Source organism: Natrix helvetica, assembly GCF_964273705.1.
Source record: "Natrix helvetica genome assembly, chromosome: 5".
NCBI lineage: Eukaryota > Metazoa > Chordata > Lepidosauria > Squamata > Natricidae > Natrix > Natrix helvetica.
In genome coordinates this window covers 144,758,335-144,781,454 of record NC_138551.1, presented here as the reverse complement: position 1 = coordinate 144,781,454, position 23,120 = coordinate 144,758,335, and the positions used below count along the sequence as shown (strand labels likewise).

Sequence of the window (23,120 nt, the reverse complement as noted above, 5' to 3'; positions counted from 1 at the left end):
AAAAGTGTCCTGTTTTTTTGGGCTGTTTTCAGGCCGTTTTCTGGTGCTCTGGTGCCTGCAAAGACCATTTGGCAGGGCCAAAAACCAGAAGAGCAGCTGGTGATGGTGTGCGTGCCACTTCTGGCACGTGTGCCATAGGTTACCCATCACGGGTTTAGACAGTTCAGGCCCCTAAGCTGGCTTTGAAATGGCTTCGAATCTTCTCCATTCCACCCAAGACGTTCTGATCTGCTACAGCCGGGCATCTTTGGGGCCAGAGGAAGCCGTGGGTAGGTAGTTCCCCAGGAGTCGAGGAGGCCTTCCAAGGGGGCTCACCTGGCCCTATCCAAGCCGTCACTTCAATCTGCATGCCGAAAAACAGCTTCCCTTTGGAGGCGTTCAGAGCCTTCTCCTGGTCCTCCTGCTGCCGGAAGAACACCAGTCCGTATCGCTCTTCGGAAGCCCCGTGAATCTGGACAGAGGTCACCTTCCCGTATTTCTTGAATTCATGGAACAGCCCGTCCTTGAGGCTGGTGTCTACACCGCAAGGGGCAAATCAAAAGAAGGCATAGTCATCTTTGGAATCCACAGCGTGTCAGACCTGGAAGCCATCTTTTCCTTTTTGGATTTCAGGCCTGCCACTCTTTCTACTGTGGGAAAATGGGGGTGGGGGGGGGAGGCAGGATTGTATGGAGTTGGGTGAGGTGTAGCCATAACAACATTCTTTCTCAGAAAGTCAAGGTCACTTTTGTCCCTGCACCTGGATGGATGTGGATGGGAGGGAGCTGAACTTTCAACTGGGTGGGAAAAACTAGAAGCTTTGAGATTCGGATCTTCCCAGATGTGCCAACATGACATCTCTAATAAAGTGAAACTTTGAGGAAACACAAGTTTTCTTTCATTGGGGGTGGGTTTTTTGGAACCCTGACACAGCGGTTCTTTAGCTTGAAGCTTCCGTTGGTATCTTTTTATAGCCATCATTAATATAATGATGGGGTCTGGATGGGGGACAACAGACTTAAACTCAACCCCTCCAAGACTGAGTGGCTGTGGCTACCGGCACCTCGGTTCAGCCAGCTGATTCCATCGCTGGCCATAGGGGGCGAGCAATTGCCCCCTGTGGAACGGGCGCGCAATTTGGGCGTCCTCCTTGATGCCCGGCTGTCAATGGATGACCATGTGGCAGCCGTGGCAAGGGGGGCGTTCCACCAGGTTCGCCTGGTGCGCCAATTGCGCCCCCTACTGGACCGGGATGCCCTACGCACGGTCACTCATGCGCTGGTGACGTCCCGCCTGGATTACTGCAACGCTCTCTACATGGGGCTGCCCTTGGGACGCGCCCGGAGACTGCAGTTAGTTCAGAACGCAGCCGCGCGGGCTGTGATGGGGAGTACGAGGTACTCCCATGTAACACCTCTCCTGCGCGAGCTGCACTGGCTGCCTGTGGTTTTCCGGGTGCGTTTCAAGGTGCTGATTACCATCTTTAAAGCACTCCATGGCACGGGACCTAGTTACTTGCGGGATCGCATCCTCCCACATACATCCCTGCGGCCAATTTGCTCACACAGGGAGGGGCTTCTCCTGGTGCCGTCCACTAGGCAATGCCAGCGGGCGACACCGAGGAGTAGGGCCTTCTCTGTGATGGGCCCAACCCTCTGGAATGACCTCCCCCCCGACATTAGAACCACTTCTGACCTCTGCTCCTTCCGGCAAAAACTGAAGACTCACCTGTTCCGATTAGCAGGCCTGGCATAATTCAACTGTCCCTCCTGGCAAATATATTGTATCTGGTTATTTTAGGGGTTTTTTAATTTATTGTATCTGTTTTTAGGGGTTTAAACTTATATTATATTTGCTTTGTACAGTTCTTTTAACTACATTTTAACCTCCTCCATGTCAACTGTCAACTGTACATATTTAATTTTATTGTATCTTGTTATATTTTGTATGAACTGTACACCGCCCCGAGTCCCTTTCGGGAGAGGGGGCGGTCTAGAAGCATTAAATAATAATAATAATAATAATAATAACAACAACAAGAAACACCAAAGACTCCCGCGCCTGCTGGCATGGCCGTGACAAGCCCCTACTCCCCCCACTCCTCTCTTGAAACAATCCTTGCCCATATCTACTGTAGGTAGCACCTGCATTTTGGCTGGGAGGCATAGAAATGAAAAAGAAGGCCCAGCCTTCTAAAAGCTAAAATATTTCTGTTGGTCAAAGGAAGGGCTTTACTGTCATGTAGCCCCACCCACTTCCCTATGATGAGCAGAGGAACGCGCTTCAATTTCCTTGGGGGTAAAATATCTACTACGATGTGCAAAGGGAGCCAGTCTATCCAAGAGCAGTTTCAGTAAAAAAAAAAAAATCAAGCTACCTACCGTGTTTCCCCCCAAATAAGACAGAATCTTATTTTCTTTAGACCCCGAAATAAGCCCTTGGCCTTATTTTCGGGGAGGACTTATTATTTTTGAGGTGCAGAAGGCGGCGAGCGTAGTCACCTCATGGCTGCTGTTGTGTTGCAATAGTTTCGGGGAGGGCTTATTTCAGCGCATGCGCTCAAAAGCCCAATTGGGCTTATTATCCGGGGAGGTCTTATTTTCAGGGAAACAGGGTATTGTCAAAATGGAGGTCAGAGGAACCAATAATGTAATTATAAAGAGGTTGTGTCTCATTCAACTGGCTTCACGTGTTTTGGCAGAGTGTTCTCGTCGGTCTCAGCACGGCTGGGCGGAGTGGCCACTGTGGTGCAGGGAGGCTGCATGGGACTTACCTGTAGAACGCACAGGAAGATTCTGGACCTTAATCCCAAAACTTTTACGGGGTTCATCTTTCTCCAGAGGTGGAAGCAATTGGGAGGTGGGGGCTGGAACAGCCGTCGACTGAACCGAACGGGCTGGGGATTCGTCACTTGAACTGCTACTAGAGTCGCTGCTACAGGCAAAAAAAAAAAGAGAGAGAGACCGTGAGAAACGCAGTTAGAACAGTTATGCCAAGGTTCCAAAGAGACAAGCAAGACATCAGGCTCAGCTTCTTCTCTGGTCCCATATATTGCTATGTGTCACCTTCAAGGAAGCGTGAAGGGGTGGGGTACAAGTGGGAAAGGATTTTAGGGCAAATCATAATCCAAAATCTCTTTTTAACTCTTCGGTGAAGGGGAATAAATCTTCCATTTTAATAGCAATAGCACTGAGACATATACCACTTCCAAGTGATTCACAGCCTTCTCTAAGTGGTGTACAGAGTCAGCCTCTTGCCCCCAACAATCCGGGTCCTCATCTGACTGACCTGGGAAGGATGGAAGGCTGAGTCAACCTTGAGCTGGTGAGGATTAAACTGCCAAACTGCAGCCAGCAGAAGTACTGTATTTTTCGGAGTATAAGACGCACCTTTTTCCCTCAAAAAAGAGGGTGAAAATCTGGGTGTGTCATTACCTCTTTACATTTACCTCTTCAAAATCATGGTGTATCTTATACTCTGGTGCGTCTTATAGTCCGAAAAATACGGTAGCTTGCAGTACTGCATTCCAACCACTGCGCCATTTGAAGCACCTAATATCTAAAGAATGTAGACAAGAAGCTGCGAATTCCGATTTATCCGAAACAGCCAGCAACGCCTAATAACGAGCTCAGCACCAGAGACCTACGAGAGCTGGATCACGACAGAAGGGCCATGCTCATAAAAACAACTCAACCCCAGTCAAAGAACTCAGGCTCACTGAACGCTCACACTAAAATCCCCAGACAAAGGAGTCATCCGGGTTTGGTGTAATGTAAATGGCTGTACGCTGACAACAGGGAAGTTAATTAAATATTCGGTTTCAGCTTATCGGTAGTAATACAGGAAGCTGGAAAAATTATGCTGTATGTCCACCGCCCCCCTTCAGAGAGCAGCATGATTAAAATGAACGTTTGCTTGCCTTCTACCAAGAAAAGCACAGCTTGTAAAACCACAGTAAACAACTTACAACTTGCAAATCTTAATCAGCCTTTACCAACTTGTCCCCTCCCAGATATTCCGCAATAGAGTCACAGCATTCCTGAGAGCTGTACTCCACAACATCCGAAAAAGCACTGATTTACAGAAGGTGCTACAGGTAGTCCCCGGTTTATACCAGTTTGTTCAGTGACCGTTCCCAAGTTCTAACGGGATGGAAAAAGTGACTTATGACCGTTTTTTCACACTTACGGCCGTTGCAGCATCCCCGTGGTCACGTGATCAACATTCAGACACTTGGGAACTGACTCATATTTATGACGGTTGTGGTGTCTCGTTATTCCCTTTTGCGGACTTCTGACAAGCAAAGTCAATGGGAGAAGTCAGATTCACTGAACAGCCGTGCGACTAACTTAACAACCGCAGTGATTCCCTTAACAGCTGAGGCAGGAAAGGTAGCAAAATGGGGCAAAACTCCCTGAACAAATAATAGAATGGAATGGGATAGACACTGTTGGGACCTTGAAGGTCATCTAGTCCAACCCCTGCTTAGGCAGGAAACCCTACACCACTTCAGACACATGGCAGTCCAATCTCTTCTTAAAATCTTCCAGTGTTGGAGGATTCACAATTTCTGCAGGCAAGTTGTTCCACTGATTAATTGTTCTCACTGTCAGGAAATTTCTCCTTAGTTCTAGGTTGCTTCTCTCCTTGATTAGTTTCCACCCATTGCTTCTTGTCCTGCCTTCTGGAAGGTGCTTTGTGAGGGGCTGAAGGCAAGGTTGTCACCACCACCCAAATGGGGATTCACAATGTAGTCCAATATTACTCACAATCCAATCTTCCAAACCATTAAAGATGTACATAAGAATGAATTACAAATATCTCTGAGGAAAAACGCTATGACACATCCGTCCTCATTGAGGGACTGAGTCGAAAACTGGATCTGCCTAGCGACAAGGGTGTGGCTTAACAGTCTTGTCAGACTCAGTCCAATCAATGAGCAGATGAGGTCAACCCAGTCTGGATGCTACTTCCCCCACTATGGAGAATAACTTGACTCCCTCTTCTTTGTGGCAGCCCCTGAGATATTGGAAGACTGCTATCATGTCTCCCCTAGTCCTTCTTTTCATTCAACTAGACATACCCAGTTCCTGCAACCGTTCTTATGTTCAAATGTTTCACTTAGAGACAGAAAAGTTGGCCTCAAGTGTGTCTGTAAGTTGAGGACTACCTGTACAAATGTTTAGCATGGAAGGGAGAAACATGCCGTGTTTCCCTGAAAATAAGACAGGGTCTTATTTTCTTTTGGCCTCCGAAATAAACACTTGGCCTTATTTTCAGAGAGGTTTTATTATTTTTGAGATTTAGGAGGCGGCGAGCGTGGTCACCTGAACGCTGCTGCTGTGTTGCAATATTTTCAGAGAGGGCTTATTTTAGTGCATGCGCTCCAAAGTCTAATTGGGCTTATTATCCGGGAGGGCTTATTTTCAGGGAAAGAACGTTGGTCTTACCCGAACGTTTTTTTCTGGAGAGTGGAGGGAGGGGTCACTGAAGGGTTATTACAGCCTGATTGGTCCATTTGACTGAGAGAAAACTTCTTAGCCTTCGGCTTCTCCCGTTGGCTCCCAGTTTCCGCGATGTCACGGTCAGCGTCTGCATGATGTAAGAAGACAAGGGAAAGCCGCCCAGGGCCACCCGATCCTACCCCTCCCGGACCCTGTCTATCTACCTAGGGCAGGAAAGTGACCCCTCCCTCCACTCTCCAGAAAAAAACGTTCAGGTAAGACCAACGTTCTTTTTCCAGTAGAGTGGAGGGAGGGGTCACTGAAGGGACATACCCACGCTACGTCCCAGGGAGGGAAGACTGGGTCCCAGGGGGAGGATCGGCCGCTACCCTCTGGAGAACCCTCCGCCCAAAGGACGCCTCAGCCGAGGCATAAGTGTCCAGGCGATAGTGTCTTATGAAGGGAGTGGGGGAGGCCCAGGTGGCTGCGCGACAGATGTCCTCGAAAGGCGCCCTTGTGGCCCAGGCCGCTGAGGAGGCTACACTACGAGTGGAGTGAGCTGTGATCCCCGAAGGGGGGGATATTCCCGAGGCTCCGTAAGCCTCAACAATGGCCAGCCTGATCCACCTCCCAATAGTTGAAGACGAGACCTTCTTACCTAGGGAACTCGGATGGAACAAGACAAACAGCGCCTCGGTCCTACGAATGCCCTCGGTCCGTCTCAGATAAATACGGAGGGCCCTGCGTACATCCAACCGATGCCACGCCTGTTCTCTCTCCCTTGTTGGATTGGGGCAAAAATTTGGTAGGACAATTTCCTGGGCCCTATGAAACAGGGTGTTAACCTTCGGGATGAACGAAGGATCCAAACGCAGGACCACCCTGTCCTGATGGATCATGCAAAGGTCACTTCTAACAGAAAGGGCCCCCAATTCAGAAATACGCCTGGCCGATGTAATGGCCACAAAAATACTACCTTAAGAGAGAGGAGACGCATGTGGACCGACCTGAGCGGTTCAAAGGGAGAACCCGTCAATGCCTTCAGGACGAGGGTAAGATCCCATGTAGGGAACCTATGAACGGGGGGCGGACGGATGTTGGCCGCCCCTTTAAGGAATCTCTTCACCAATGGTGAGCGCGAGAGGGTGGAGGAGCCCTCTACTCCCAATATAGTCGATAGGGCCGCTACCTGTCGCCTAAGTGTATTATGGGACAACCCGTCCTCTAGCCCTTTTTGGAGAAACTCTAAAACGTCTGGAACCGTGGCCCTAGCTGGATCCACCCCCCTGGGGTTACACCACTTAGCAAAAGCTGTCCAGGTGGCGTTATAGATTCTAATTGTGAACGGTCTCCTAGCTGCCTCCAAGGTAGCTATGACCCCTGACGACAACTTCCTCCCCCTCAGTAATCCCCTTTCAAGAGCCACGCGGTCAGATGCAGCCACTGCGGCTCTGGGTGAAGTAAGACCCCCTGACACAGGACGACCTCCTCTGGTGGAATCCTCCAGGGGTCTGTGACCGAGAGCTGGACCAGGTCTGCGAACCATGGTCTCCTCGGCCAATATGGGGCTAATAGAATGACGTGAGCCCTCTCTGTGACTACCTTCCGAATGGTTCTGGGAATGAGGGGAAGGGGGGGGAGGCGTAGAGGAGACCCGGAGGCCACCGGGTTCTGAGAGCATCCGCTCCTTCTGCTGCTGGAGTCTTGAATCGGGTGAAAAATCTCGGCAGTTGTGCGTTGCCGGGGGAGGCAAACAGGTCTACAAGGGAGTTGCCGAATCTGAGGCAAATCTTCCGAAACAACTCTGGGTCCAGCTGCCACTCGCCGTTGTCCAGAGTCGCCCGGCTCAACCAGTCTGCCTGGTGGTTGGACTCCCCTGATATATGTTCCGCCGAAATTGAGGCCAAGTGTCTCTCTGCCCATAGGCCTAATGTCTGCGCCTCCCGCCACAGGGCTCGGGAGTGAGTCCCCCCTTGACGGTTGACATGAGCTTTCGTCGCTACATTGTCCGTAAGCAGGAGGACGTGTCGCCCCTGCAGCTGGCGGTGGAAAGTCCGGAGGGCCAGTCTCGCGGCCTTGAGCTCGAGCCAATTTATATTGTGCCTGAGGTCCGAGGCAGTCCAACGCCCCTGGGCCATGTCGGACCCCATCACGGCCCCCCAGCCGTAAAGGCTCGCGTCCGTCGTGACTTGTACTCTCTCTGGCTCCCAAATTGAGGCCCCCTGTCGCAATGCCGGGGACATACACCACTTGAGCGAGCATCTCACTTCCGGCGTTAAGTGAAGCGGTCTCAGAGAGTTGCTCAACATTCTCCTTTGGGCTGGTATCAAGGCCCACTGGAGGGGACACAGATGTAGACGGGCCCAGGGAACTATCCCTATACAGGATACCATCTTCCCCAGGAGTCGGGATAAGGTCAGGGTGGAAACGGACCTTTTTGTCCTGATGGACGTGATCAACTGTCTCAGACTGGCCAGACGGTCTGGGGATAGGCGAACCCTCCCTGACTCGGAATCGATTACTGTCCCTAGATGCAGAATCTGTCTGGATGGGGATAGGTGACTCTTGGGAAAGTTTACTGAGAAACCTAGTGTCTGGAGCCATTGGATGGTCAGCTGGAGGTCTGCCCTGGCTCTGGGAAGGGACCCTGCCTGCACCAGGACGTCGTCCAAGTAGCACTGGAGCCTCACCGGGATGGATCTCAGGTAAGCAGCCAGTGCCGCCAGGACCTTGGTGAACGTCCGAGGGGCCGAGGCCAGGCCGAATGGAAGGGCCCGGTACTGATAGTGTTGGCCTTTGTGGGAGAATCGCAGGAATTGACGGTGAGCCCGGAAGATGGGGATATGAAGATAGGCCTCCGTCAAATCTACCGAGGCCATGTAATCCCCCTTTCGAATGCCCTGCAGGATAGACTTTAGGGAGGCCATCTTGAAGCGCCTGTAAACTAGATACTGATTCAGGCGCTTCAGGTCGAGAATCGCCCTCCAACCCCCCGAGGTCTTCGGGACTACAAAGAGGTTTGAATAGTAGCCCCGCCCCTTCTCCGGCTCCGGAACGACCTCCACCGCTCTGATTTCTAGAAGGTGTGAGACGGCGAGGTCCATGAGACGACGGCGTTCCGGATCCCGGGATGGGGAAAACACTCTGAAGCGTCTCGGAGGGTAGGAGAGGAACTCTAGTCTTAGGCCGTGACGGACGGTCGCTCGGACCCACCCGTCTGATGTGATCTGGTCCCACTTGTCCGCATACAGTGCCAGACAGCCACCTATGGGATGACTCGGGTTCGAGTCATTTCACTCTGCGGAAGGGGCGGCCGCCCCCCCCCCCCCGCGAAAGGGCCGTTTGGATTGGGACTGGTACCTGGAGCGGTCCTGAAAACCCTGCCTGTTGTATTGCCTATCCTGTCTGTACTGCTGGAAACGGGGCTCCTGGTCCCTGTCGTAATTCCTGAAGGAAGGCCTGCGATACGGGTGACTGCGTGTTTCGGCCTTCTTGGTGGAGGTGGGCATCACCTTTTTCTTGTCTTTATTCTCCACCAAGATTGGGTCTAGAGCAGACCCAAACAGATTGGGACCCGCAAAGGGGGCAGCTATTAAATCCCATTTGGCTTTATTATCGATCTGCCAATTTCTAAGCCAAAGGAGCCGGCGAGCGGCCACAGAGGTAGCTAAGGCGCTGGAGCCGAATCGCATAGCATCCAGGGTTGCGTCGGCCGAATACTGGCAGGCCGCCATAATCTTAGTTAAATCCTGATGGATGCGATCGCCCTGGATCGGGATACGATCCTGGAGTTGGCGGAGCCACATAACGGTTGTGCGATTAAAATACGAGCGGCGGCCGCCGCCCGCATTGCCCATGCGGAAGCCTTGTAATTTTTCCGCAAGGTGAGCTCCGCCCTTTTATCCTCCGGCTTAAGCTTATCTGCCGCATCCCCCGAGACCACCGGGGAATATGAGACCAGGGCAGCTATCGGTTGATCTATGGCCGGCAATTGGATGGCCTGTAGGAAGGCCTTCTCCATGTTATAGGCCCGCCTGTCATTGCTGCCAGGGGGAGAAAAATTTGAAGGTCTAGCCCACTGACTGGTGGCCACCTCCAAGAACAGAGGAGGGGCAGGGATCTCTTCTTTATTGGTGGCCGTGTTTGAGAACATTACCATATCCGGATCTCTGGGCGGGGGCACTGTGGGGTCCCCCGTGCCCACCTTGGTGGTCCTCCTAGCCTTTTTCAGTAAGGGCTTAAACATGGCCTGGATGAATAGGTTGGAAGAGGTGGGCTGATCAGTGGCCGCATCCTCTTCCTCAGAGAAACCCCAGTCGTCTTGACGACGGGCCTCCCCCCTAGAGGAGACCTCGCTCATGAGGGAAGGAGAAGAATTCCTAGACCTGGCCCTGCTGAATGGTGTAATTCTATTATGCCGGGAAGGTCTGTCTCTTTGAGCTATTCCCCTGGAAATGGCTGCAGAGATTAACCTTTTTAGATTTTCAGGGAGGTGTTCTAGATCCTCCTCGTCATAATCAGAATCATAGTCATGGGGGATCGAATCCCTGTGGGATCTCCTACCCCGGGAGGGGCCTGCAGAGGGGCCCTCTAAAGGATCATTTCTATCCAAGCCCCCTGTCCCAGGGGAAGTTGGGGGTGGGGGTGAAGACCCCCGTCCTTCACTCCTAACTGATCTGGATGAAGAGGAAGAGGGAGAAGAAGGGCTGAACCCCCTGTTGACAGAAGGGGAATGACTAGGAGCCTCAGGTCTAGGGGATCTAGATCTAGGTCTGGGATCCCTGGCCTTCTTCTTTTCTGCCCTCTCAATGGCTTTCTCAATTGCCCTGGAACGCCTAAGCTCGTCCCTTTGTAGGGCTCTGGAGGGGCGATCCTCCGCAGAAGGCCTAGAAACACGAGGTCTGGTTGGGACAGTGGGGCCTGACTTATCTTCTTGGGCCTGGGGAGTCGCTGTTTGAGCGGCCTCGGATCTCGCTGCCATCGCCCCACTCACGTGCTCTGCTGAAGTAGGAGAGTAGAGTAGTCGCAGTCAGAAGCCTCTTGCTGGTGGGAAACTCTCAGCTTGGGCCTTGAATGTTGGTGGGAGCTCGGTAGGCCTGTAAACCTAGGCTCGACACGTGTCCAAAATGGCCGCCGGCTGAAGATTGTTGTTCTGCTCCTCAAGCGGCCGTTAAAATGGCGCGCGAGCCTGCCGCTTGCCTCCCCCGCAAATTGTTAGGCTTGCTGCTTCAAAAACCAGGGATCGCGGCCCGTGGACGATTTCCGCCGGTCTTCACGCCCGGCAAGAGCCGCTGGCGCTCCGGTCTCGTTTGCGCGCCGCCGCCGAGGGCACCGCCGACCCGGTAGAGGCGGCGCGGTCGCGTTTAGTGGCTGCCGGTCTTCATGCGCGGCAAAAGGCCGCCGGCGCTGCGGCTTCAAGGCAAGCAAATCGTCTTGGGGGAGGATTTGTGAGCTGTAAGTCCCCCGGCATGCCCGAGTCACCAGGAATCAGTCGGGGGGAAAAAGGCCCGCAGGGAGTAGGATGGAAAGAGCTTCGCTCCGCGCTGCTTTCCCAGCCTATTTAGGACCGCGATAGTTTGTCCTATTGGGCACAGCTCTATTTTATTCTAGTAATTTTTGCTTTGATTTAAAGTATCCAATTGATCCAATTAATTTTCGACTTTAGTACTCACAATCACTCTGGGAACCAAAATTAAGTCTTTGGACCTTCTTGACTGAGAGGAAACTGGGAGCCAACGGGAGAAGCCGAAGGCTAAGAAGTTTTCTCTCAGTCAAATGGACCAATCAGACTGTAATAACCCTTCAGTGACCCCTCCCTCCACTCTACTGGAAAAACAGGATGGTACGCGGAAGGGAAAAATAAAAGGTTCAATGAAGTGTTGGAAAAGAAATTTAGCTGAAAATAAATGTACCACATTCACAACTCACCTCGAACTTTAAAACAAAATGTTCGTACACATCTGACTGAATGGAGAGACATGTAAGTTGGCAAAAAAAAGGCCGGGTCATAACGGGTATTGCATAAAAGGGCATCTTGCGCACCTGAGGGAACTGTACAAAGACTAAGGACTTCTACCACCAGAGAACTGGTATGGTTCTCATTAGCGCCTCTGGGCAAATCGAGCAGAAGGTTGCATTCAGTTGCGCAGGTGAGTGAAGAAGTGACAGTGCAAGTGGAAAAGGAAGCATTTGCATTAAAAGCATTACGGTAACTAAGAAGAGACATAAGACACCAATACGCCATGGTTGCACAACGCTTCTTGGCACCATCCTAGGTCAGGTGAGAAAGCGTTTGTGCCAGGTAATCAATGCTTAGCCAAATGAGCCTGACTCCCCAATTCGAGCCGACTCTCCCAAAAGGAGCTCCTGGCACAGATCCCAGTTCAAAGGGTGCAGAGTTTGGATCTACCAAGCTTTCCCCACAGCGGAAAAAGCTCTCGTGCGGCAACTTGCAGAAAAATCCAAACTAAACTACCCTCCCGTTCCTGGAATATCCCCGATTGTCGAGAGGAAAGGGAAAGGTGGACCTTGGCGACAGGACTGCTCCACCACGTAAACTCTTAGGCCATCCCCTGGGGACAAAGTAGGTTGGGCAGTTGCTCCTGCTGACACAGAAATAAGCTTTAAGAGGCTTCAAGACCTTTGGCCTAATTCATCGCCATGTGGTTTCCTCCAAAAGAGAATGCAGAACTTTCACCGAGAATTTTATCCCCCCCCCCCCAAAAAAAAGCCAAGTTATTCTCACGCTATGTGCATTCTATCCTATTTTTAAAATCTTTCTCTCCCCAAGGGTTTGCCTAGGCATACTAGGGACTCGGTGGCTCAGCAGCTAAGACGCTGAGCTTGTCGATCAGAAAGTTCGGCAGTTCAGCGGTTTGAATCCCTAGCACCGCGTAACGGAGTGAGCTCCCGTGACTTGTCCCAGCTTTTGCCAACCTAGCAGTTTGAAAGCACGCCAAAAATGCAAGTAGAAAAATAGGGACCACCTTTGGTGGGAAGGGAACAGCGTTCCGTGCACCTTCGGTGTTGAGTCATGCCGGCTACATGACCACAGAGATGTCTTCGGACAGTGCTGGATTTTCAGCTTTGAAACGGGGATGAGCACCGCCCCCTACAGTCGGGAACAACTAGCACATATGTGCGAGGGGAACTTTTACTAGGCATTCTCTCCTAGCAATGGGGTTTCTAAATTATTTAAAAGAGGGGGGGGGGGGCAAACAATGCATCAACTTGCTGTTTTCCTCTGATAACCCACACAGGAAGACCCAACAATTCCTGACAGCTCAATATAAGGGCACAGGTGCCTGACTGATCCTTGCCAATTGTCAGTTACCCTGAAACAAGCACATTTAAATCCTAAGAAACCCTAGGGCTGAGCGAGGGAGACGTGCCCAAAGCCACCCAGCTAGCTCTGGATCCAAGGCAGGACTAGAACTCACAACCTCCCAGTTTCTAGGCCAGGGCCTTTAATCACTACACGAGGGGTCAGCAACCCGTGGCTCTGGAGCTGCATGTGGCTCTTTCATCCCTCTGCTGCGGCTCCGTCGCAAGTTGGCACCACAATACAATACAATACAATACAATAGTAGAGTTGGAAGGGACCTTGGAGGTCTTCTAGTCCAACCCCCTGCCTAGGCAGGAAACCCTATGCCGTTTCAGACAAATAGCTGTCCAACATCTTTTGTTTTTTGAGAGGAGCTTCCGGTTAGGGGAAGGGAAGCAGGGTGCGCCAGGAAGTGACTCTATGGCAAGCTCCACAATTGATAGGGCTTTCGGTTAGGACAGATAGAGGAAAACGGATGCCGTGCTAGGAGGAGACTCTATGATGGGGGAACCGGACTTCCGGTCGGCTCCAGAATTGAAACGAGGGGCTTCCGGTTAGGACTTTTGTGGCTCTTTGAGTGTTTAAGGTTGCAGATCCCTGCACTCCATCAAACTGTCTGTCTCATTTCTTTCAACATGCAGAATTTTTTGTTTGTTTTTTAAGCCAACGATTCCTTGTAAATGAGGGTTTCCTTTAACTAGACTGACAATTCTGTGAAGCAACGATTGCGAGAAAATAAATGTCTATATAGTTGCAAAGCACACTAGATCATTCATTCTAGACCAGCAAGATCTCTATTTTAATTTTAGGAGTGAAATGAGTTCAGCAGTTGAATTGGGCACACGTCTAAACGCAGCAAGAAAACAATAGACTTCCTTTGTGGTTTTTTTTGACGATATCTTTGTGTCACAGAAGGACAAACATCTGTGTGGGAATGACAGGCAAGGCCTCTCCCAAGACAGAACCTGCCATCTGCAGATGTCTAAATCATCATCGGGAGGAGGAGGGGCTTTCAACAGCTGTGGGGTTATGTAGTCCTTCCCGAAGCAGCAACTGCTGATGACCGATACAGAAGGGCAAAGAATTTGGCTTTTCTCTCCCAGCCAACTGGCAGGCGATAGGAAGTGCCAACCTAAAACTCTGCTTGTTACCCTGCACTAAAGTGCCACCCAATTTTCATTTGACTGAAGAATGTTTCAATCACCGTTCAGGGATGCTGATCTTTGCAAAAAGAATCCCGATTCGCTTCCAACATACTACAGCGGTGTGGATTTTTTTAAAAAAGGGTTTTATTTGCAAGGTTGTGCTTCTCCAGCAGTCGGTTTTACTCCCAAGAACCTTTGAGGCCAGCAATTTTGCTGTCAGACAGACCTTCGCTTCCTTTCTGATTCTGCCATCAGGCCAGAGGATGCAAGAACCCAGATGTGAACAAGGAAAGCCAACTTTGCTCTTGGATCCAACACAGCTACAGCTGCAGCATTAATGTATCACCTAAGACTGGAGGCTGATTAAACAAACTAAGTGCATAAAGAGGTAGCAACTCAAACACACACCCTCCCTCCCTCCCTCCCCCTCTCTCTCTCTGTTATACCCACACAGACAGAGTTGCCAATGGTTTCAAACTGCCACACAGTCGCCCAGCAAGCTCAAAGAGTGACATGGGCAACAGGTTTCTATTTGAGAAGACATTTTGTTGCTCCTTCCAATCTCCCAGTCTTTAAGATTCTGAAGATTTCAAGATTCTGGGGGGAAAAAACCCAAAGTGAGGTTAGAAATATCCCTGAGGCAGGCACAATGTGCCCTCCGCTCCAGCAGGGGGGGTTGGCTTTTTATTAACCCGTGAGTCACAGAGAACAAACTGAATCTGACAAAAGCTCTAGAAGGACTAATATTTGGCTAGAGAAAACATCTGGGGAGGCATCAGAAATATTCTCTGTATTCATCCTGGTCCTCCTCATTTGTATCCAATACAAGAAACTGGATTAAAAAGCACAAATTGACAAAGGGAAGGCATAATGAACTGTAGGGGAAGAAATGGAGGTAGTGATAGATTTTATTTCCCTGGGCTCCAAGATCACTGCAGATGGGGACTGCAGCCAACAAATTAAAAGACGCTTGCTCCTGGGGAGGAAAGCTATAGCAAATCTAGACAGCATCCTAAAAAGCAGAGACATCACCCTGCCAACAAAAGTACATCTAGTCAAGGCTGTGGTTTTTCCAGCTGCAATGGATGGCTGTGAAGGTTGGACCATAAGGAAGGCTGAGCGCCAAAGAATGGAGGCCTTTGAACTCTGGTGCTGGAGAAGACTCCTGCATTGAGTCCCTTGGACTGCAAGGTCATCCAACCGGTCAGTCCTAGAGGAGATCAACCCTGACTGCTCTTTAGAAGGCCAGATCCTGAAGAGGAAGCTCAAATACTTTGGCCACCTGATGAGAAGGGAGAAGGACTCCCTGGAGAAGAGCCTCATGCTGGGAACGATGGGGGGCAAAAGAAGAAGGGGACGGCAGAGAAGGAGGTGGCTGGATGGAGTCACTGAAGCAATCGGCGTCAGCTTAAATGGACTCTGGAGGATGGTAGAGGACAGGAAGGCCCGGAGGAACGTTGTCCATGGGGTCGCAATGGGTCGGACCCAACTTTGCAACTAGCAACAACAAATGAACTGTAAATCAGCTGAAGAATTGATAGAAGGGTAACAAATATGAGTGTGAATCTTCAACCCTTTTTGAAGCTTTAATCTACACATTGCCATGAGCCAAACTTTAAAAAGTTTTCATTTTGCCAGAGAGGACAGGCAGCTGAACTGGCTAAAAGCAACTTCATGCGCATTTTCAGCAGCAGAAGGAAAAAATGCAGCAGAGCAGCGTGCAACAAGTTCCACAAATCCGAAGCTCCTTCGAACCAAGAAGCAGGTTCCTGTTGGGAAAATGAGAGCTTTCGCCAGCTGCGTCCGAAACAAGAGTCAGGTGAGCAAAGAAACACTAGGACCATTTCTTGCAGGTGGCCTTTTTAATCAGCCCAATCAGATAAGCCCACAAATGGTAGCACAGCCACCTGAAATAGAAGCGTAAACTCTGAGGACAAGCAAGCACCAGACTCAACGTGTGTGTGTGTGTGTTGTGTGTGTGTGTCTGTGTATGTGTGTAACGCAGTCTGCCAAGGTGAACTTATTTTCTCCTACAACTCTGACCTATATAAGCCAAGCGATCAGCTGGTGTCATACCAGCTGATCGCTTGGCTTATGTCATACTTGTTAATGCTGGCAGGTGACTTAAGTTTGTGTGGATGAACAATCAGGCTTTTTCCCACCTTCCAGCTAAAATTAAGCTTGCGAAGAACCGTCCTGCGTTCCAGCAGAATCCAGAAGCATGGATGGCCCTTTCGGGGTGCTTGTCATCCCATTGAAGAGGGATTTCTTAACTGCCCCTGAGTGTTGTGCGTTAGTGGGGTTCGCTTGCTCTTAATTTAAGCGCCTGCTTCTCTTCCTGCTTCGCGTGCCTTTCATCTAAGAAGAGAGAAGGGAGTCCTCGGGTGCTTGCATTTCCCAGACTGTCCTCCAAAGGCGACTTCAGGATGGATTAGCTCATCGCGGCACTGCCGCAAAGGCTCTTCTGCAGTTGCGCTCCGGAAAAACCCACAACCCATGCTACACTTTGCCTCGGCACTCTGCAAAGAAGCCTCTCTCACGCCAATAAAACTCTCCTCAAAGGTCAGCCAATTTTTGCTCCAATTGATCCTGCAGCTGCAAACGTTTTTAAAATAGTTAAATAAAGGAACGGAAGAAGGGCGTTCCTAACAAGCCAGCTTGGTTGCTTCTTCCTCTCATCGTCTTTCGCAATAAAATCCGTTGGTGATCAGGTTAATCGGCAAGAGAAAGAGGCAGAAATCTGCTTCCCCTCCTTTGTGTTCCTTGTTCAACACCAGGGAGATTCCCCCCCCCCTTTTCCTAGGGTTGCCCCTTAGGCCTCTCCACAGCCGCTTCTTACTATTTATTTTGGGGCAAGTGCTCCCCTTAAACAATAGAATTCTAGAAAACTTTGGAAATATTTTCCATCTGAGCATATCGGATTATCGTGTTTGTTAAAAGCTGGATGAGGGACGAGGTGGCTGGGTGGCTAAGACGCCGAGCTTGTCGATCAGAAAGATTGGCAGTTGGAATCCCTAGCGCCGCGTAACGGAGTGAGCTCCTGTGACTTGTCCTTGCTTCTGCCAACCTAGCAGTTCGAAAGCACGTAAAAAGTGCAAGTAGAAAAATAGGGACCACCTTTGGTGGGAAGGGAGTAGCGTTCCTTGCGCCTTTGGGCTTTAGTTATTGCTGGTCACGACCAGAGACGTCTTCGGACAGCGCTGGCTCTTCGGCTATGAAACGGAGATGAGCACCACCACCCCTAGAGTCAGGAAGGATTAGCGCATATGTGCGAGGGGAACCTTTACCTTTAAAGCTGAATGGCAGAAAAGTGGAGCCATTCCCCAAGCCTGAGGAAAGGGCAAAACCTGAACATTTGGGTCTAGATTAGACAATCGTGCAAGTTAAAATGAAAAACTTTGAAGAAACAGATGCTAGTTCAAAGCCGCCATCAACCCTGAACTATCAGAAATCATTCTTATTGTAACAAAACTGAAACATTTCCAAAAGCTCAAATCGTTCCTCACAAACGCTTAGAACGTTTAAGTCTGCGAATATCGTCTCAAGGAAACGAGGGGCTTATGATACTAAGGCAGTGATGGCAAACCGTTTTTGGCTCGCGTGCCACAAGTGGGGGGAGCGCAGGGGGGTCGAGTGCGGGCGTGCTGCACCCATAATGCAACGCGCAACCCCTCCAGCGCGCATGCGTGCACAACGCGTGACCCCCCCCCATTTTTACATGTTTTTTTTGCCCTCCCCAGGCTCCAGGGGCTTTATAGGAGCCTGGGGAGGGCAAAAAGAGCCTCCCCCGACCCCCCGGAGGCCCTCCGGAGGCTCCAGGGACTGTCCGGAGGCTTCCCTGAAGCCTTCGGAGCGCTTAAAACCACCCTCCGAGCAAACCGGAAGTGACTTCCGGGTTGCTCAGAGGGTCGTTTTAAGCGCTCCGAAGGCATCAGGGAAGCCTCGGACGGTCCCTGAAGCCTCCGGGGGGGGCGGGGGAGGCTCTTTTCGCCCTCCCCAGGCTCCTATAAAGCCTTTGGAGCCTGGGGAAGGCGAAAAATAGCTTTTAAAAAGGTGAACTCAGCTGGCCAGCACGTGCATGCGCGCTGGCCAGCTGACAGGGCAGCGCCTCGCGTGCCCTGACAAATGGCTCTGCGTGCCACTTGTGGCACGCGTGCCATAGGTTCGCCATCACGGTGCTAAGGCATCGATTCTAAAAATAAGAGAAACAGGAAAGCCATCACTGCAGCCCAAAATAAAGCAGAGTTCCAGCTGATAACAACACGTGGAAAGAGGTGTAGGAAAGTGGACTTTGTCTATGGAGATTCTCAGTCATCTAGGTCCTGGTTGTCTCAAAGGTGCTTTTTCAAGAGGCAACTGGACTTTCTGGTGTTTTCTTTGAAGATGTTTTGCTTCTCATCCAAGGAGCTTCTTCAGCTCTGACTGGAGGATGGTGGGGGATGGAAGGATTTATAATCCTTGCAGACAGCTGGTCATTTGCATCCTTTGAGAGAGTCGTTGAGGCCACTTGGAGGTTTTCCCCGCCCTCAGAGTCACCTGAGCACACGTGTGCGGAGCCTTCTTTGAACTGCTGACAGGACTGTGTTGTAGACTGGAGATAGAGGATGTCGTATTTCCCACCACCCCACTGTTGAGAGAGGGCTGTTCGGTTTTGACATAGATGGCCTCTTTGACCACTCTTCCAAACCAGCGGTCCTCTCCAATCAAAATGTGGACTTTGGTGTCTTCAAAAGAGCGGCCAAGAAGGCTCCACGCCCATTTGCGCTACTCGGGTGACCCCCGAGGACACAGATGAAGCTCCAAGTGGCCTCCACGGCTCTCTAAAAGGAATGCAAATGACCAGCTGTCTGCAAGGAGTACAAATCCTGGCTGCCCCATTGATTTTGCTCATGAGAAAGTCGCAAAAGGGGAATCACGTGACCTTGGGACACAAGTCGTAAGTACGAATCGGTTACCAAGCGCCTGAATTTTGATTACAGTATCTTGGGAATGCCACGAAGGTCGCAAGCGTGAAAAAGGGCCACAAGTCCCCTTTTTCTGGTGCTGTTGTAACTTTGAACGGTCACTAAGTGAACTGTTGTAAGTTGAGGACTATCTGTACACAGCAAATTGCTGGCATTCTAAAAGAATACCGTCTTCTTTTCCACAATAAATCTACTTATCAGCGGCCCTTGTATCACTGAGAGTTTTTTTTTTTTTCCAAGCCAGCCTTTTTGGGAGAAGCCTCACATTAGAAAGGCCTTTGGAGTTGAAGAGCAACTCCGGGGCTCACCCCCCAAAGACCCTCATTCAGTCTTACAACTGACCAGGAATGTAGAAGAGGTTCAGCGCATGAACTCTGCTAGGCACAAAACAGATGCTCTGTCCCAAAACCCAGAACGTGGGCATGCTTTAGTCCATACATGAAACGAAATGGGGATTTAAGAGCAGGATAAAGGCATGGACACAGGGACGCGGTGGCTCAGTGGCTTAAGACGCTGAGCTTGTCGATCAGAAAGGTTGGCAGTTCGGCAGTTCCAATCCCTAGCGCCGCGTAACGGAGAGAGCTCCCGCGACTTGTCCCAGCTTCTGCCCAACCTAGCAGTTCGAAAGCACGTACAAAAATGCAAGTAGAAAAATAGGGGCCACCTTTGGTGGGAAGGGAAGTACGTTCCATGCGCCTTCGGGAGTTGAGTCATGCCGGCCACATGACCACCACGGAGACGTCTTCGGACAGCGCTGGCTCTTCGGCTTTGAAACAGAGATGAGCACTGCCCCCTAGAGTCGGGAACGACTAGCACATATGTGCGAGGAGGGAAACCTTTATCTTTACCTTAAAGGCATGGAGAACAGCATTAGCTAAGAGAAAGCAGCGAAGGAGCTGAGGGAAGATGCTAGAAAACTAGAATGAGGGGCTGGGAGTTGCTGGAAAGAGTACCCTGGATAAAACAGGGATACATACCAGAGTGGTTATACTTACCCAGTATAAACACTTAAGCATTCCTCCAGATTTTGCTTTCCAGGCCCAAATCTGGAAAAGAATCAAACTTCCTAGTCTTCTTTCTGCTGATTTGCAGACAATCTGAATAGTTTGGCAAGAACTGCTGAAACGCCAGAGTTTGTTCCAGCTTTTTGAACAAAACATCTTCACATTCTTTCGACCAGCTGAATTTCAGAGGCTCCCAGAACATGCAGGAGAGTCTCCAGCAGGAGTCCTGACATATAATAAGCAAGTTCATGCAGGAGAAATCTTTTGTTCAGTGCACTTGCAACATCAACCAAAAAAAAATGAAAATTAATTCCCATCTACTGGCCTTCACAATCCTCCTTTTCTCCCTGACAAACCGACCAGGAAAATCCATCTTCCTGAAAGGAAGGCGTAGAAAAACTCTCATTTTGCATATTTTGCAAAAGGTGACACGCTGCAGCAATCTGCTACTAATGAGATGTCAAGTGATTACACCAAGGAAAGTGCAATTATTCATGCTGCATCTTTTTTAGCACATTCCACTAAATGGTAATAGCTGGTTGAATTTTCCTCCTTTCCATAACAGGATGATAAAACTATGGAAGATATAAGAAAAATACAACTGGTATTGGAACAAAGAAAACATGAAACACTGGCCCTTGCTTTATGCCCAAAACACAGCTAACATTTTCTTTACATATTTAATCATTAGTACTTTCAGAGTCGAAACTAAATGGTTGTCTAGAAATCCATAATCCAAGTTCCTAAACGCTTCCAGATCGTGATAATTTTTTATTATTGTTCCTTGAATAGGAGATAGCCTTTACTTTTATGTTTATGTAAGCTTAACTTATAAAGCAAACTTATCTTCAGTAGCTTGGTGGCCCATAAACATGGTAAAATCTATATATATAAAAGCAAAATACCACTCATGCATCATCACGTTACCTCCAGAACCGGAAAATATACAAACTTGAAATTTGGCACATATGTTCCTCTGGGCTTCTAGGTACTCGTTAAGAAAGGATTTTTCAAAATGACCATCAGATCATTAGTATTTCATATATAGTAATTAAAGCGTTCTTATGCTAAGGAGTTCTACTCCCTCTCCCCACCTGAAAATAACTCTGTTCCAACTGCCAATTGCCTCACATTCCGTTACCTCAGATGTTCCACTCCTTCACTCAGGAGCGGTCTGGGGCTCCTTACAGTACTAAATGTTGGTACCTCACCAAAATGTCTATGCCTTCCATCTATGGAACTGCTTCCGGACTCAAGGCAGCAAGAGCGATATTCCCTTATGTGTTTCAATCACCAACCACCACTGAGCCAACGGATGGTGAACCTAATTTCTCCTGCATAGCCTGATTACATAGTTTCGTCGCGAAGCACGGGTATCCAATTAGTTAATGAATACATACAGATTCATCTTTCTTTCTTTTTTTCAAATGGAGGCAAATGAGTGTGAACAGAAGGCAGAACTTGTTGCTAATGCCAAATCTTTTAATTTAGATTCTGGCTACTAATGTTGTTAAAGCTATTTACAAGTGGGATGTATTTCTTAATTTTAATAAGTGCCGTTTATTTACCACTTGAAAAATGCACACCTCCAAAACTGTGTGCCTTTTGAGAAACAGCAATACTAACAATGCATCAAGTCTTTCAACTGTATACTGCCCAGTAGCTAATTGCTTTTTAAAAATGTAAAAAAAATTGGTACTTCACTGATGATTGTAAAGACTGTGCTAAAATTGAAACAAATGTAATTTTGAAATTTTGAGCCTCTGAGAAGCCTATAGGCTAAAACACAACATTTGGAAATCAGAAGGCTGGGTTTAGATAACAGTTTGCATTGGAAAAGTTTTGGAAAAGTTTGAAGAGAAAAAATCCTGGAACAGTTTTGTGGAGACCAACCGCCAAAGCTTCTCCAAAGATGACCTTGGATTTTAAACCTTCAAACGCCCAAATAAAGGAAATGTATCTGCACATCCTCCATATTCTGTGGAGGGGACGGCCCACTCCCGAAGAACCCAACGAGCAGTAAAACCAAACCTGTTACTTAAAACAGTCCAAACAACTGACCCAGTCGTCTGGGGGATTCCCACAGCTTTAAAATTGACGTCAAAACCCAAATAAAGTCAAAACAATCTATATAGTAAGGAAAACCAATGAGGCAATTGGCATAGAAACCAATCTGAAGTAGCGTAAGTCGATATAAAAACAAGACTAAGTGAAGAAGAGGAGAAATATGTTTTGAGATCTAACAAAACAACCCAACAGTATTTAAAAGTATTTTCCCTGTTTCGGGGGAAACGGGTCACCTGATACCTATTTTTGATGCAAGTTCTAGGTAACCAAGCATCTCTTAAATTCCTTCCTTCCTTCCTTCCTTCCTTCCTTCCTTCCTCCCTCCCTCACTGTTGACTCAGAACTGGCTTGTCATTGTCTGTTTCCTAGGGTTAAGATCATCCAAGATGGCTAGGTACCTAAGGCAGGTGCTGAACATAAGTTGACTGGTTTCTACCCTGACACCTTAACCACTTCACCAAACTGGCTCTCCTACCTCATTAAAGAGGCCATTTCAAAGTATCACGTAGACATATTTGAGAGGGACCATCCGTCACACATTCAAGCTGTGGGCGTTTCTGTTTGAACGTTAATCACAGTATTCTGAATTAGGCCTGGAACGCTGACTGAAAACTAGTGCAGGCCTTCTGACGTGCAAGCATTCAAGTTAAAATTGCCTTTTAAGGTTAGAGAGAGGAACATTTCTGCTTGTACAAAATGCCGTATTTTTCACAGCATAAGACTCACTTTGTCCCACCCAAAAAGTGGGTGGAAATGTCTGCGCGACTTATACGCCGAATATTGCGGCTGGGGGAGGGGTGTTGGTGCGGTGCCGATCAGCTGTTCTAGAATGGGCCATGGCAGCAAATGGGTGGCAGTGGTGAATGGGCAGCGCCAAACGGGCCAGTTGAATACCGAATGGATGCTGGGAGGCAGAGGCAGATTTCCCCCTTCCCTTGTTTTCCTCCCCAAAAGCTACGTGGGTCTTATAGTTCGGAGCGTCTCATAGTCCGAAAAATATGGTACTGTACAGCAAGGGTTCACGCCAGGAGTAGGTTCTGGCCGGCTTTACTGCCGGTTTTGCTCGTGCATATGCTTTGTGTGTGCGCAAGCTTTGCACTCGTGTGCACGCTGAATGCCCGGTGCATGCGCATGCGCACTTCAATTAAAATTGTTCTGAGCATGCACAGAATTAAAAAACAAGATGGCAGCGG

General features: G+C 49.3%; 1 protein-coding gene across 4 annotated transcripts in view; it reads right to left on the bottom strand.

Moving 5' to 3' along the window:
* The window catches only part of SPEN (spen family transcriptional repressor), a 66,634-nt gene that overhangs the window by 23,566 nt on the left and 19,948 nt on the right, over positions 1–23,120 (bottom strand). For all 4 annotated transcript variants that reach the window (XM_081955255.1, XM_081955256.1, XM_081955257.1 and 1 more), the window contains 2 exons: positions 2,753–2,913; positions 316–516 (listed from right to left, as the gene is read on the bottom strand). In XM_081955255.1, coding sequence (XP_081811381.1) covers positions 316–516; positions 2,753–2,913 — 362 coding nt within the window. The remainder of the gene's footprint in view (positions 1–315; positions 517–2,752; positions 2,914–23,120) is intronic.